The sequence below is a fragment of the Cryptotermes secundus genome, unplaced genomic scaffold (assembly GCF_002891405.2).
Source record: "Cryptotermes secundus unplaced genomic scaffold, Csec_1.0 scaffold565, whole genome shotgun sequence".
In the NCBI taxonomy this organism is placed as follows: domain Eukaryota; kingdom Metazoa; phylum Arthropoda; class Insecta; order Blattodea; family Kalotermitidae; genus Cryptotermes; species Cryptotermes secundus.
In genome coordinates this window covers 1393390-1409344 of record NW_019731581.1, presented here as the reverse complement: position 1 = coordinate 1409344, position 15955 = coordinate 1393390, and the positions used below count along the sequence as shown (strand labels likewise).

The window sequence follows — 15955 nt, the reverse complement described above, 5'->3', positions numbered from 1 at the left end:
CCATCTCCATAAAATATATGGCTTGAAGACTTTTTTATTTAATGACGTTTAGAAAGCAGTTTTCTCATGTAGATATTATTTTATGAAAGAGATCTTGTATAGCATTTTCCTAGGAAATTATGAGATAAATTTATATGGCTTTGAGGCTAATCTATCAAGATATATTTTGTTTTGTTTATTTTCACTCGGCTTCATAATAGCAGTACTACCCGACTCCATGGAGTAGGGTCATCTTGAAGAGCCAATACTACTTATTGCTAAATAACAAAGTACGCGGATTCAAACCCGGCGGAGGTCGTGGAATTTTTAAGGGCGGAAAAATTCAGGGAACAAGTCCTCCAGGACGGATAAGCCGTGGGTCCCGTGTCGTAGCTTTACAGCACGTAAAAGATCATGTCTCTAGGAGACCTCTGAGCAAAATTAGGCAACAATATCCCGCCCAAGTAGTTTCCAATGCCTCTGGTAGATGGGGGAAATATCAGGTATCGACGGCCGACCTCGTTGGCTGAACGGGGCTGATAGGACGCACCAACACCGGTAGGGTATGGCGACAGTAGAAATTAAAGGGGGACGCACAATGGACCAATAACTGGTCTAAGTGCATGGGAAAACCCACCCCCTCTAATAATAATAATAATAATAACAATAATACTGCTAAATAATCCGTTCAAGAAATATACTTTGTTTTATTGAATTAGGAAGTTCATTGCTGTCACTGCAAGAGCTTGCTGCTAGACCCTATCTTAAGCCAGACGAAACCTCCACAACTTAATATACCCAATTTCTTCGAGATTGATATTAACGCTATCTTCTCTTTATGCCCATAACTCTAATGTGGTCTATTTCCCTTCAGAATTTTTCTTTAAAATTCTGTGTGCTTTTCTCGACGGGATGGCTCAGTCGGTATAGTGACCTGCTACATGCTGGACAGCCAGAGGTCGATTTTCGGTAAGGACAGGAAATTGTTCTCTAATGTACAGCATCCAGACCGGTTCTGGGGCTTACCCACTCTCCTGTCAATTGGTACCAGGGAATCTATCCTCGGGTGTAAAGCGGCAAGGGTGTGAAACTAACCACTCCCTTCCATCTAGTGCTGAGATCGAGAATGGTGGAGCTGTGCCTCCACTACCCCTTATGTCTTCATGGCATAGTGCTTAATTGCTTAAGAACAGGGATAACTTTACTTTAGCCATGTCTGCTACATGTTGCATCCACCTCGTCCTCTTTGATTGACGCCCTAAACAATTAATACCTGACTGATAGCACAAATTATGAAGCTTCTAAACATGGAATTTTTTCCCATTCTCCTGCTGCTTCCTCCCTCATAGTTCCAAGTATTCTCTCCAACCCTCTGTTCTCGGACATCCCCAATCTGGGTTCTTCTCGCACTGTGAGAGGCGGAAGTCTCACAACCACACGAAGCAAGTGAAATTACACGTAAATATTAGTGACTCTAACTTGTGTAATAAGTAACTAAACACTGCGTCATAGCTCAAGCGGTTAGTCGCTGCCTTCCCACCGTGGCGGCCCGGGTTCGATCCTGGGTCTGGTTAAGTGGGATTTGTGGTGGACAAAGTGGCGCTGGGACAGGTTTTCTCCGAGTACTTCGGTTTCCCCTGACAATCTCGTTCTAGCAAATTCTCCATCATCATAATCACCCGGGGCAGGAACAATAGGCCAATCAGTGGCTGATGTGCCGAGTGTACCCAGCTGGATTCCACCCCCCCAATATGAGAATTAAAAAAAAAATGTTCTTTCACGAATTATTTAAAATTTCTATATTTTCTCAAAAAAATATATTGTTTTGAATACAGAGTGTGTTGTTGTTTTTTTTTTAATTTTATAGCATAAATAAGGTAAAGATGAAGCTATTCCTGTAACAGGCCGTGAAGGCCCAAGTGGTTGCGAGACGTCGAGTCTCCCACAGTTTCCAGATAATCACCTCACAGATGACAGTGAGGTTGTCAGCCTTACGCGCCAGCCGCCCCTTTACCCCAAGGAAGATTCCTGGTAGTCATTTCTCTTAGAGGCTAAATTGACCACAGGGCCATATGAGGATGATCAGTCAAACCGAAAGATGCAGTTGAATGAAAATAAGAAACGGAAATATACAACTAGACTGATTACATAATATTCTGTGTGAATGGATTCGTAACATCCGTCAAAAATATTTAGAAATTCTTTTTTAGAAATAGAGATGTAACAGGAATATTCACAACAGAATCCATGAATCCTACCTACCACCAAACCATTCAGTCTGCTTCCTTTGTTACTACTTTCTGAAAATGTGGTTCTGAGCCCCTTTTTAATTAATTTCTGGAAGTAATGCAGTAAAAGTATGATGAATGTCAGGTGGTTGATATTTGTACCATTTAGAAAGAGCACATATGCTACAAACCACACAATTCAATACCGTGTTCATATATTTATAAACATTTTATCAAATATATACGTTACTATGTTGGATGATACATGTACATAATATAAAATAATAATTATTGAAGTCTGTGATATTCTTAAATTTGTGGATTCGATGATGCCAAAGATTTGTATATAATACAACTTATTCTATCATAAGTCATGTTCTGTATAGAGGCCTACATACAATGCCCTACAATATCCTAATGTAAGCATGTGTGGGAATGTATTTGTTTTTGTTCTCTGATATGAAATGTTTTCACTATAATGCTGTAATTCAATGCATATTTAGAACAAGGATGGATTAGGCATTGATATCATCTCCCAGAAGCATTTATGTTGAAAATAAAAAGGTTTTAGACTAAATTTAGTTAGGACAAAATTTAGATCTATTATATTGTTGATATATGCAATAGTGGTGTTCTGACAAAAATTTTGCTCTTAATTTCTTCTTCCCTCATACCAAAGCAAAATTCCTGACATATGCCATGAATAAATAAAATAGAATTACAATCTGTAATGTGACAAGGATTCTCTGTGCTCAAAACAGATGATGATGATGATCATCATCATTATCATCATGAGGACAACAATGACAATGATAATGATGATAACCAAAAATCTGTTTTTAATCGCTCATTCTTCTCTCGCTTAATATTTGATACTTAAAAATAGCTTTAATTGAATTTTGGAAATGGATTACATTTCTCTTGAAGGCAGAGAATGAATACCACTAACATTATAGTGTACAGTCAGTTTTCTGGATGATAGCACATTAGAATTACTATTACAAAACTTGGATTGAAAGAAATCTAGTATCTCTGTTATAGGGTGCAAATGGGTTTACATAGGAGACAGATGGGATTTTGTTCATTTTCAAAACTAGTGAAGAACAAGAAAAGCTGATCCTTTTCCAAGCCTCTAGAGAAAGAAAGAAAGAAAGAAAGAAAGGCTGAAATTGGAGCTGAAGTAGCCCCCTTCAAGGCCAACTATTAAAGGGAAAAACTTCTAGGAAAGCCTTCCTCTGTTCCTTCAGTCCTGGATGAAAGTCTTTGGTGAGTTATTTTGGAGTCATCTTTTATGTCCACGGTTTTAGAAAGGAGATCAATCATAATGGCTTTCTTAAAAAGCAGTTCATCTGTCTTAATATTTTGTCAAGGTTTTGGTATCGTGAAGAGGAATATGTTACATGAAGTTTACAGTTTGTTTTGTCACTGCTGATTTCTGTGGGTGGTTATTTCTGGATATTGTGTGAGCATTCTATAGTATATCTAGATGTTGTGGAACATTTGTTAAATGTATACTGCACCACACACAGAGGTAATATTGTTAATTCAATACCATGTCATTCTGGACAAGATGACATTAACTGGACATATTTCTGAGTGGTAAGCCCATCATATTAATATTACGGTCAGCTGGTATTCTGACAATGCCATTTTTCATGAATACAGTGAGAGGAAACAGCGATATGCTCCTCACTGGGAACTTCGGTATGCTTTCCTGTTTACATACTTAGTCTGAAATATAATCCTCCCTTGTATTATACAAAACCATTCTATACTGAAGATGGAGGCAAAAGATTCTTTGAAATATTGGAAATGACGTTATGATCCAGAAGTCTATATAGAATGTGGAGTGCTGTCATTTCCCAAAGATTTACTAAACAACACTTTTTCTTACCAAAGTTGCAGATGACTAAGCAAAATTCTTTGGAAGGGTGCTGAATGTACTGAGATGCTTGGTACCTTGCCAGGAAGGCATATGCATTCTTAACTTCAGCTGTATGTTTGAGATATGCAGCAGGAAAATAAATTGTAGAATGAAACTAAATTGTAAAACTTATGTACTTCTAAATATTAGTTTCACAATGGACTTCGTCTACTTACTTGCATTGGAAAGAGATTGTGAGATAAATGCATCAGACATTCAAACCTGACATAGAATTTGTAAAAATCTGTATCACTAACATCCAAAATTTGCAGGCGCAAGAGAGACAGTTTCATATTTTGACTTGTTATAAAATTTACTTTGCAAATCGCCATAAAAATATCATTCAAATACTAGTTTCCATTCCTACCAACCTTTAGTAGCCAAACAAGACAAATATCTGTTGTTAAGAGAGAAGAGACCCCACTTATACCCCTGTATACTTGTACAGGGTAGCTCAGTCATGTTACTTGTCTAAATATTGGATAACTTGAAATTTATTTTCATCAACATGCCTACACTAACTTTAGGATCCATACACCTCCTGTTCAGTGGACAAAGGGAACTCTTCATCCATGGATGAAATGTTCAGAATGTAGCTGACCACTCACCTAAAACTAATGCTGAGGAAAGAGTGCTGCTTCATGCAGAGCGTGGTGCTTAATCACAGAAGCAACTTTACGTCTCTCTCGACTCCAGCTTACAATAGCTCCTATATTAGTGGAGCAAATGTACTGAAATAATATCACAGTACTGTGATGTAAAAACTGGTGCTTGCAAAAGGAACCCTCTCTGTGTTAAAGATTAACCTTCATATATATAGGATTTGAGGTTCTTACAGTAATGGTTATGAAGATTTCTATCTTCCGGGTTATAATAACTTGTAGTCTGTGGAAAGCAAACTGATGTTTCAGAGGAATGTATCACCTCCATCTACAGGGTAGAGGAATAAGCCATGCCAAAACGTTGGTTGACTTTCAGTATCCCAGATAACAGAACTATCCATAACATTCACATGTTTTTTTCTGCAAAAAAGTTTATAGTCTGACTGGCACAAAGTGTAATATACTTGTGTAGTATAAAAAATGTGCAATATACTTGTACTGTATGTAATTTAAATGTCTATTAATATTCTTTGCTGTATTGTGATTACTAAAACACTAATAAAATATAATTCATGTATCCATGCACTTGTTCCTTTACCAAAGTGTCATATGGTTGTTACTGTTATTATTAATATTGTTGCTATTTGGTTTATTTATGAAGTCTGGTTCTAGTTTTTCCTCTACACAACCATTTCCAGACCAGGTCTGGGCTTGTAGCCTGTGTCCCAGGAGTAAAGCAGATGGAGTACATAGCTGGCCACTCATGGCCACCCACTGCCAAGGTCTGCAATGGCTGGAGTTTTACATCCACTCTCTCTATATGCTTCTACACATGGCCTACTTTACATATGACTCTGTCCATACACCGATGATGAGAAATCTCATCTCAAGTTTTAAATGACATTTATCATCATCATAATAATTTTTCAGATATAGCATTTGATTAACACTTGTGACAGTCACAAAAAGTGACAAATATTATGTTAACCTAACATAGGGTTTAACATTGTTTGTACATATCTCATGGAGTGAGACTGCGGCCACGGTTTGGCCTCTTGTACCGGCCCCAGATGATAGATGATGATGAGTGTGAAGCAATTGTGGAATGCAAATTGGCAGGAGAAACCATAGTACTTGGAGAAAACCTGCCAAGGGCCACTTCGCCCGCCACAAATCCCACATGACCTGACCAGGGCTCAAACCTGGACCACCTCAGTGGGAAGCCGCTGACTGACTGCCTCAGCTATGGGACGGTTTGTTTGTGCAATTAATAAAATCTGTCCTTTTGTTGACAATGTATAGCAATGAATAGTTTATAATATTTGTGTCTTGTTGTACAATTTATTTGGGACTGTTTGTGTTTCAGATATATAGGTACTGTCTGAAGCATTAATGGTGCCATGTGTGTTGAAGCTTCTCAGCTAGTGGAACATGCCTTTCAGTTCTCTACGGACCATTTCAGATGTTGCTATTTTGGATGTCTATAAAGAGTGACATGCAACAGATTGTAACATAGCATGTCAAACAAGCAAAAGTAAATAAAGAACAACAGCTATATGAAGACTCAGATAAGACAGAATTCAGGTTGTGCTGAGAATACACTGGAGCAGAGCCCTTCAACGCTGATACTCAGGAAATTGTCAGTTTTATGTAATATAAAGGACTGTTGCTGTATGAAAAGGGACTGCCACTGGTCCCTATTCTTAACCCAGTGAATTCACCTCACATCTTCCCATACTATTTCTTTAAGGTCTATTTTAATGTGCACAGGAACTAAGATGTTATGGATCCTCTCCATTTATGTTATAAGAACTACTATCTTTACAAATGTGGTATAACTTAGTTAAAATTAGTTTTATCAGGTTGCAAAATTAAGTAGTTCATGTATGAAGAAAGAAGTCTTCTGGGATTTGGCACCGTGTATATGTGGTGTTAACCGACGTTACGGAGGAACGTATCGCCCCCATCTTCAGGGTAGAAGAAAAAGTATAAGAAATCTGCAAGCGACAACACCGTGAGAAACGGTAATGTCACTTGCAGATTTCTTATACTTTTTCTTCTACCCTGAAGATGGGGGCAATACGTTCCTCCGAAACGTCGGTTAACACCACATATACACGGTGCCAAATCCCAGAAGACTGCTTTCTTCATAGTCACCGCCGTGAAAGCCTCAAATCTTACACAGTTCATGTATGGTTTACATACCTCTACCCAAGCGTTTTACAGTTAAACAGTTAGATATAACGGTTGTTTCTCTATCAGTTGTTACTTAAATAACGTAAAGTTGCATGTGTTCTAATCAAGGCATTGAGAGTGATCCACACAAGTAACGTGAAAAGAAAACAGGACTCTGGAGCCATATACAAAGGAATGGTTGTGGGGAGGCATTAGTGTGTTGCTACCATTCAGTCCAGAACCTTTTGTCTTCTCGTATGTTGTCCAAAAACATAAAAAATAGAATATACAAAACTATAATTTTGCCCCTGGTTCTGTATGGGTGTGAAACTTGGTCTCTGACATTAAGGGAGGAACATAGACTGAGGGTGTTTGAGAACAGGGCGTTGAGGAGAATATTTGGACCATTTGCATAATGAGGAGCATCATAACTTGTACTCTTCTCCAAGTATAATTAGAATGATCAAGTCATGGAGGATGAGGTGGGCAGGTCATGTAACACGAAAGGGGAAAATGAGGAATGCGTATAGGATATTGGTCGGAAAGCCAGAAGGAAAGAGACCACTGGGAAGACCAAGGCGTAGGTGGGTGGACAATATTAGAATGGATCTTAGAGAGATGGGATGGGATGGTATGGATTGGATTGATCTGTCTCAGGATAGGGACCAGTGGAGGGCTCTTGAGAACACGGTACTGAACCTTCGGGTTCCATAAAATGCTGGGAAATTCTTGAGTAGCTGCAGAATTGGCGGCTCCTCCAGAAGGGCTCAGCTCCATGAGTAAGTAAGTAATAACTTCTGAAAATGAGGGACCACGAAATAAAATACACTCACTGCACTAGAATAATTCAGTATCTTTATTGAAATCTAATTGCAAGGACAAGATTGCTTCATCGTCATCTATACAACATGTATGCAAGCCATAATACACTGTCTGTTTACCTCTGACACAAATAATAATACAAAACAAGAAATAACTTTCATTAATTACATGGACATATTATAACATAATCTGAGTGTCCTTATGACTATGTCATAATTAAATGATCTGTTTCAGTGACGCTCCCATTCTTATTCACAAAAATTTAACGAAAGTATTATAATGAAATGTAAATAATGCCAACAATTTAAATCCAATGTACCCCACAGTCACAATAATGTCACAGGTCAGAGAGATCCACGGCGTCGACTTCAGGGATGAGTTGCTCCATTGCAGTAGCAGACGGTGGCTGTGAACCCTGCACTACTTCTCCCTGACGTGGAATATCAAGTTTCGGCCATGAACCAGGCTCTCCTTTTCGAAGCTTCACCTCAAGTTTTGTAGGAAGCATGCTGGCAACACTGCGAGTCACATCTACCACCTGCGTGACAAAGACACAAGTACAAGTCAGTATACCAATAACTTCATTTTTGGAACCGTCAAAATACCATCTCAGCAGCTACAGTAAAATAAGATATTACCAAGACAGATGTATAAAATTACATAATGGTCACTGTATCAGTGCAAGATCTTTGTGCTGTGTGTGTTCACTGTGAACTGATACTTTTCCTACCCAAGTCATTTGTAGCAATAACATCACAGGATGAAGGTTCCTGGCCAACTTGAAATATTTTGCCCTACATCTCTCTCAGAATTAGTTGTACCAGCACAAAACATAAGGCCCATAATCCTCCTCACACCCACTGTACAGCAGACACCAACATTCATAACGAGTGGAACTCTGTGTATAAGACATGGATTTCTACACTCCAGTATCTGCTACCTTATACAGGGTGAATTGTATAGAACCGGCCCGATGAATTTGCTAATAATTCCGCAGGTGACGCATATAACCGCTCACAATTACGACATAATAATCCGTGGGCCGTGCTGAGTCGAATGGTGTGCGCATGATCCGGCAAGTGGCAGCCCTTATGCTGCAAGGTCAAGGACAATGCCGAAACGTGTCTGCAGTGCGCAGGCGACAGTCATGGAGTACACTGTTGAACAGCGAGTGTTTCTAATGCCTACTTGAAAATGGCAGACACTTTCAACACCTGCTCTGATCACGGCACACAATCCAAGATAAGATATGTGTAAATTACTTTAGTATCTGTATGGTATATTTTATATTACAGCTCATTTCGTCGGGCCTGTTCTATATGAATCACCCTGTATATGTGTCCACAAAAATGGCAACTTGTGAATAAGCTTACTGCCATGACCTGACTAAAAACAGGTACCAGCACTGAAACTTCTGGTTCATGTGGCTAGTAGGTGTGCAAAACTATGGTTCCATACAACCACAGTTTCAATAATTTTACTGCTGTTCTAATAACATTACCCTTGTGTTGGATAAGGATAAGTTTAAACTTGAGCATAGAGGTTTTGTATTAACATTAACAGCATATGTTAAGTCCACCCGAAGTTCAGATAAAATTTACCAAGTTTCAAGTTCCCCACAGAAACATTATTCAGAATTTTGACAATAAAGAATAAACAGTGTGTTAATAGAAAGGAAACCAACAGATCAGTGTCACACATTAATTAACACAAGAAAAGGTGGACAATATCAGAATTCAGCTTTAACATTCAACTTGTAATCCTCCAACTCCCTTGGCCAAGAAATAGGAATATCAAAAGAGACCACAAGGACCACAACAAAATTGCAAAAACTATGATGTAAAACAACAAGCTGCACCCTTCTGTAACTAGTATCTTCAGCCTGTCCACAACTATGAACTTCATATAGAGCTGACTAATTTCAGATGCTTGGGTATATAAAATGGACACATGGCACTTGGGCCATGGGAAATCTACATCCTATACATCATGATGTAAAAAGATGGGTGTTTGTTGTGCCTGCAGCCAAATAGAAAGAAAGACAGCAATATCCACGGTGAGCACACATATGTAAAATATCCTCATTGTAATTGTATTTGTCAAAATATAGGGGGCATTACAAATGATCTATACCACTTTCAAAAACATATTTTTTGACAAACTTAATGCCCTTAAAAAGGTTTTATTAGTGTGAAGTGAAACTAGCTCTGAATGAATTTGGTAACTGAATCTTGTTTAATGGAAATTATAAACAATGCCTGGAAGAGAGATGGCATGAATACTGAAAACCACTGTCTCCTGGGTCTCTAGAGCTAACCCCCACCAATAGAGAATAACTTTACTATGACATAAACAATTTTTGTTATAAATTATACACAGATTTTATTAGACAGTTGCTTGATTGTATTAGCAAGATAATTTGACACAATTCTGTATCTATGCTTCGGCCTCAAATGGATGTGATGGAACAAGAAATTAAAATAATAATAATAATATACTGTCATGTGTTAGTGACCAGAGAGACATGAGGTTTGGCTGGACTGATAACTCTGTTTATTGAATGTTTATAATATGTAAACTACAAATAACTATAACATTCCTACTGGACCAACTACAACTAAAGCACGTATAAAGTCTTATGTTTGTTCACTAATCGCTGCTTGGTAGCGGCTGCTAACAACGCGATTCAAGACGGCTAGCCACCGACCAACTGCCTCATTTTCCTTGTTGGTCCTTACTATGTAACCTAGGCTTGGACTGAATAGAAAAACGCCATTTCTAGCTTATCTACTGTTGCATTTTGACTCACTGCTGCAGAAACAAACTGCGCTATTGCCTCGCAATGGTTGTCTCTTTTTCTTCCCCTACTCTTGCTTTCAGCCATCATATCACATTATTTTCTTTGTGGGGTCATGTTGAAAATCATGTCTCTGTTCCACTGTTACTAACAACGTGAGATGAACTGAAATGTAGAACAGATTTCTATATTGCTTTGATGCTATAAATTACCACCAAGTTCATACAACTGTTCCAGTAACATAATGCAAAATTATTTGGACTACTTGGTTCAAAATTAAATTTTAAAAGTGAATACTTGATTTGTAATAAACATTGATAGTATTCTGTAATTTTCCTTTCCTCATAATATTCAGAAGCTTATAATCAACTTCATCTTTAAAAGAAAAAAAAAATGTACATACAGCTGAACCATATGTGGGTGGGATGTGTATTACACTTTTTCTTACACACAGTTCCCTGTCTATATTCAATTCATTCTTTCAGTCATCCATCTGTCCAGACAAAAACATCTGAATTCTTACCCCACATAGTTCCAAATCTAGATTGAAGACACTCTGCTCCTCAGGAAAGAAGAGGTGCACTTTAAGTCGAATTGGATTCAACTGCACAGAGGAGCTATCTGGATCATATTTCTTAGCAAATACTGAAACAACAACATCACTGGACGTCTGATGCCAGTCGTAACGACAGCTTGCCTGCTGGTCTGCCCCCTGAAAGGAAATTCATATGTGGACAGAGAGACCACCTCACACCTGAATTAGGAAATGCATCCAAATTCAAAACAGAACACTCATGGCATGAGGTCAAATGAATTCAACAAGAAAACTGCATCTGATGTAGGATTTGAGGTTCTTAAGGTCGAGGGTGACATTCGCCAACATGGTGTTATATCGCAGAGAACAGGATTGACAGGAAGAAAACTGAAGGACTCAGCCAGCATTCAACAGAATAAGAGACTTCACAGCATGACTCACCATAGTGAAATTCAATGGATAAAATTATGCAACAGTGATGATGAATATGATATCAATGATTCATCAGGACAAATTGGTGAGTAAACTTTCTGTACCATTGTGTGGTGGAGGGGTTTCCTTCTACAGACTGTCCTTACTTGCCCCCAGAAATCATGTTAGCTGCCAGTCAAGTGGAGGACAGCTCTCTGCAAGATCTGTGCATCAAACCTGACACAACACTGACTCTCTCTAAGTTTGCGTGAAGGCAGTTCGTTCTGGTTCCTACTGACTGTTCTTAACTTACTTTGAGTGTTCTTGTAGGCTGTAACCTCTCCCAGGGCCCTTCTTTGATTAAGTCTCAAATATAGTCGCTGGCTTCCCACCACGGCAGCCCGGGTTCGATCCCAGGTCTGGTCAAGTGGGATTTGTGGTGGACAAAGTGGCACTGGAGCAGGTTTTCTCAGAGTACTTCGGTTTCCCCTGCCAACCTTCATTCCACCAATTCCTCCACAATCACCCTCACCTGTCATCTGGGGGTGGTACAATAGGCCAGAAGTGGCCGCAGTGCAAGGGACTTAGTCCCACCCCACTAGCAATAAAAAAAAAGTCTCAAATATGTTACCCTTTGTATCTTACTTTGTTAGTAAAGTGGCATGTCACTTATTTAACCTCTTTAGGATTTCAGGGATGGATTCACTCTCTAAGTGGAGTAAATATCAGAAAGTATCACAGGTTCATTACGTTGACACCAAGATGATATTTATAAACCATAACATTATCAGTAATATTGGTATTTTCTTTCTGCTAATATATACCATATTAACAGTCTTATTATATAAATAATCTGTTTAGAATAGTGTCAAAATTTACAAAAAAATATTTTACTGATTTCTCAGAGTCACTTTTTGAAGCTTACTGAGGAGCAAAGTTGACCCCTTCGGATCTGTAACTTAGATTTCTTATAACATACATAAACTACATTTTTAAATTCTCATACATTCTGATCACAGCTCGTTCTTCTTACACCATATGACCAATTCAAATGCCACAAATCATAAACTTTCAAAATACCAACATCAACCCCCTACATTGTCATAAAACTCCATACAAGCACAACTGATACACATTCCTGATTTAAAACTGATAAAACTGAAATATGGTAGGAATATATGTTATAACAAACAATATAGCACCAAATTCTAAGTACCTTACAGAAGAAATTGGCTACATAATTCAAATGCTAACTCCCTCTTCTAGGCTTTGAACCTAGGACACAAAAATGGTTATAACACCATTACGCAGAGGAAATTCGGCTCAGTATGGTATATGCTACTTAAAGTACTTACTGCACCTTTTCTTTAATCCATACATGCTTTCCTACCACACACCCCTCTTGTTCCAGAAAGCTGTTGAAGTCTGTGGTGCGTCGCTGACAACAGGACCAGAATTTGAGGCCCTCGTGGAACACCGGATAACCTGGATGATGTGTGCAGGGAGTTTCTACATGTTCAGGGCCATCGTATGTTTGTTTGCAACCTCCATTCTTGCATGACGTGCCTACGGCAATTTCAACAGCTTTGCTTCCTACAGGGTTTCTGCTTTCAGGCCTGGTGAGTGACTTCACTTGTTGCACTAAGGCTGGTGACACCTCCACCTGTAGTTCCACCTGGAACACATTACATTTTAACAAAGTGAGAGACTCAGATAACCAGGGCACCAATGTCAGCTTTGTGAAACAGACAAAAAATAAATGTGGGGGGGGGGTGTTCATTAAAATATGGTCTGCAACTAACTGGCTTTATAAATAGAGTTCAAGCTAATATGCATATTAATTAATGGTAGTCACATCCAGTTCTTGTGCGTGTCTATGTGTGTATTTACACCTTTTTCTCTAACGTACAATTTTTCTTGAACAGCATGCACAGGGAACATCTAGGCTCATAAAACTTTCCTCACAGGAGTATGTTTTCTGCAGTTTGCTAAACATCTAATTGTGATTTTTTTGCTTTTACTTGTTCAGTAATTATATTAGATAAAGAAACTGGCAAAATAAAGTTCCTTTGAGCCTGGTACAAATTTGGTTCTATATTAAATACCATCAGCTGTGTAGAAAATAAAAATACATAAGATAGAGTGCACCAAAAAACATAATTACATTTCACATATGTGCCAATGTCAGCAGATGTACGCACTACATCTCTGAACTGAATTGAATTTATTTATGTTCTATAAATCACAAGTAGGATACAGACCAATTCATAAGCTACATACATTAGTACAGTCAATTTTAGCTTAACAATTTTATAACCTAATTTTACATCATTCTCTGTTTACACTGAAGTATTCATCTATAGAGTAGGAGTAGTGAGTGAGTAGATAATTCTTTAGCACTAATTTAAACTGTTTAGTATCATTACTCAAGTTTTTTTTTCTTTTTGGCAGATTATTAAATACTTTTATGTCACTAAAGTAGACTCTTTTTTGATATACTGATATATTTGATTAAGGCAGGTGAAAGTTACATGTTACAGACATTAAAATTTAATTTCAATTTATCCTTGTTGTAAATATGAAACAAGTGAAGCAATAAAATGTATTGTAACTTAGGAGGCAGAATATTTAAGTTCTTAAATAAATCTCTTACATATATTCAATGTAAGTGCAAATTTAAAGAACCGGAAATAATTCTCAAAACATTCATGTTGGTCAACATTTGGAGAGCAACGAAACATCTCCTCCTATACCTCTGTAAGACTTACCATTGGCGACTCAAATGGTGGTCTTTCTAGCGACTCGAAAACAGGGGCCTGAGGTGCTTTGTATTCAATAACTTCGTCTGATTTAGATTTGCTAACTGGAGGTCTCTCTGCTTCCGGAGGTTTCTCGCTGTTGTGGAAAGATTTTGTGCAGCCCTGAGAATTACAAATATCAGTTTTACTGAACTGCAGTTCAACTGTTTGAGGCTTTGACAGCAGTTGTATGCTTTTTACATGACTGACTTACTCATGGAGCTGAGCCCTTCTGGAGGAGCTGCCAATTCTGCAGCTACTCAAGAATTTCCCAGCATTTTATGGAACCCAAAGGTTCATAGAAACTAAAAATGCATGTATTTAATCCACCGCTTCATGAGTTCAGTTTTTACTGCCAAGATCACCCAGACAATGGATGGAGTACCAATGAATGGATGGTTCATGTGTCATAAAAATATAGTCAATAAAAAGAAAAATACAATATATGTTGTTCTCTGACTAGCACTGAGAAAATTGTAAGGCTTTGAATAATGGTAATTAATTTCCTTGACAGTTGTTCACACAGGTATGACAAACTGTCTTTGGTAATGCTTTTCCTTTTAGTGTTGATGTCATGAGCCCCATCAATTGAAGAGGTATTTTTATCAAGTGTTCGAAAAATAACAGTTTAAATGTATGATAATTTTCAGGAAATCTTTATTTCAGTATTTTAATGTTTATATTGATGTTACCCAATAATTAGACAGCAATTTTTACCAGTTATTTATTCAATTTCATATATACAAAATCGTTTGTATTTTGCAGCCTGCATACTGCCACTTGGTTCTTTAAAAACAGTAGTGATCATTTTGCAATTTTTTTTTAATGAGGGTACCTCAGGTTTCTCACTAGTCATACATATTTTCTTGCTTAGTTGCGTCCCTCGGCCTCAGCTACCAGCTTCTCACGGCAATAGCTGCTTTGTATATATAATTGCATATTTCGTGGTCGTTGCCTAGCAAAGGGTCTACATGTCACAATAAGTTCATCTGACAAAAAATTGGGAACTTATGTCAGCTTTTCAACTATCGGTGAAATTCAACGATCATTCATACACACCTTTATATTCAGAAATTCGGTGAAGTCTGTACATTTTTTCTTACAACACGACCAACCTTTATAAGCATCATGAAAGAATGGAGCACCTGGATGAAAAGTACAAGAATCTGTAACGATATAAACCACCAACATCAGTTTTTCTTGAACTGTAACAATACTAAACATCAATGTGTTCTAGAACGTTCCACTACATCTGACCATCTAAGATTAAACATACAATAATACGTTTGAAAATATGTCCCTGTTACCTTCTCTGTTTTCGTTAGGATCAAATTTTTGGCCACATCCACGATTATAACAGTGAAATAACTCGTTCCCTTCACTCGGCATGCTTCTTTCTTCCGCTTCCACGAACGTCTACGAACTCTACAAATTCCTGCCTTTTCTTCCAAATAATTGAACTGCCACTGCTACCAAACTAACCAATTGTACCCCAAGATGCCCAAGATGCCTTTTCTTGCAAATAATTGAACTGCCACTGCTACCAAACTAACCAATTGTAAGTAGTTACTATAGGATTCTGACGATGGTGTATAACACACTGATATGTTGGGATTTTGGACTTTATCCATCGTCCTGGTTTTTAAGATAACAAATAAAAACACGACGTTTCGGAAACTGGATC

General features: G+C 38.0%; 1 protein-coding gene across 2 annotated transcripts; it reads right to left on the bottom strand.

Annotated features, from left to right (window-relative positions):
- Positions 1 to 7741: 7741 nt before the first annotated feature.
- LOC111867204 (cysteine and histidine-rich domain-containing protein) lies at positions 7742 to 15758 on the bottom strand. Of its 2 annotated transcripts, none has more exons than XM_023856834.2 (6): positions 15579 to 15758; positions 15331 to 15416; positions 14242 to 14394; positions 12834 to 13148; positions 11051 to 11239; positions 7742 to 8268 (listed from the first exon to the last, which is right to left on the bottom strand). In XM_023856834.2, the coding sequence occupies exons 1-6, from the start codon at positions 15658 to 15660 to the stop codon at positions 8068 to 8070; spliced, it is 1026 nt and encodes a 341-aa protein (XP_023712602.1). In that variant the 5' UTR covers positions 15661 to 15758; the 3' UTR covers positions 7742 to 8067. The 2 variants fall into 2 exon arrangements, with proteins under 2 accessions (XP_023712602.1, XP_023712601.1); XM_023856833.1 differs by having other exon boundaries at positions 15331 to 15437; positions 15579 to 15756.
- Positions 15759 to 15955: the final 197 nt, after the last annotated feature.

Excerpts from the sequence above, each read along its gene's own strand:
- LOC111867204 (XM_023856833.1), bottom strand. The coding sequence starts at position 15,660 with ATGCCGAGTGAAGGGAACGAGTTATTTCACTGTTATAATCGTGGATGT. Across the intron at positions 15,438-15,578 it reads TCCTAACGAAAACAGAGAAG|ATTCTTGTACTTTTCATCCA; the intron begins GTAACAGGGACA and ends ATATCGTTACAG. Across the intron at positions 13,149-14,241 it reads CACCATTTGAGTCGCCAATG|GTGGAACTACAGGTGGAGGT; the intron begins GTAAGTCTTACA and ends AATGTGTTCCAG.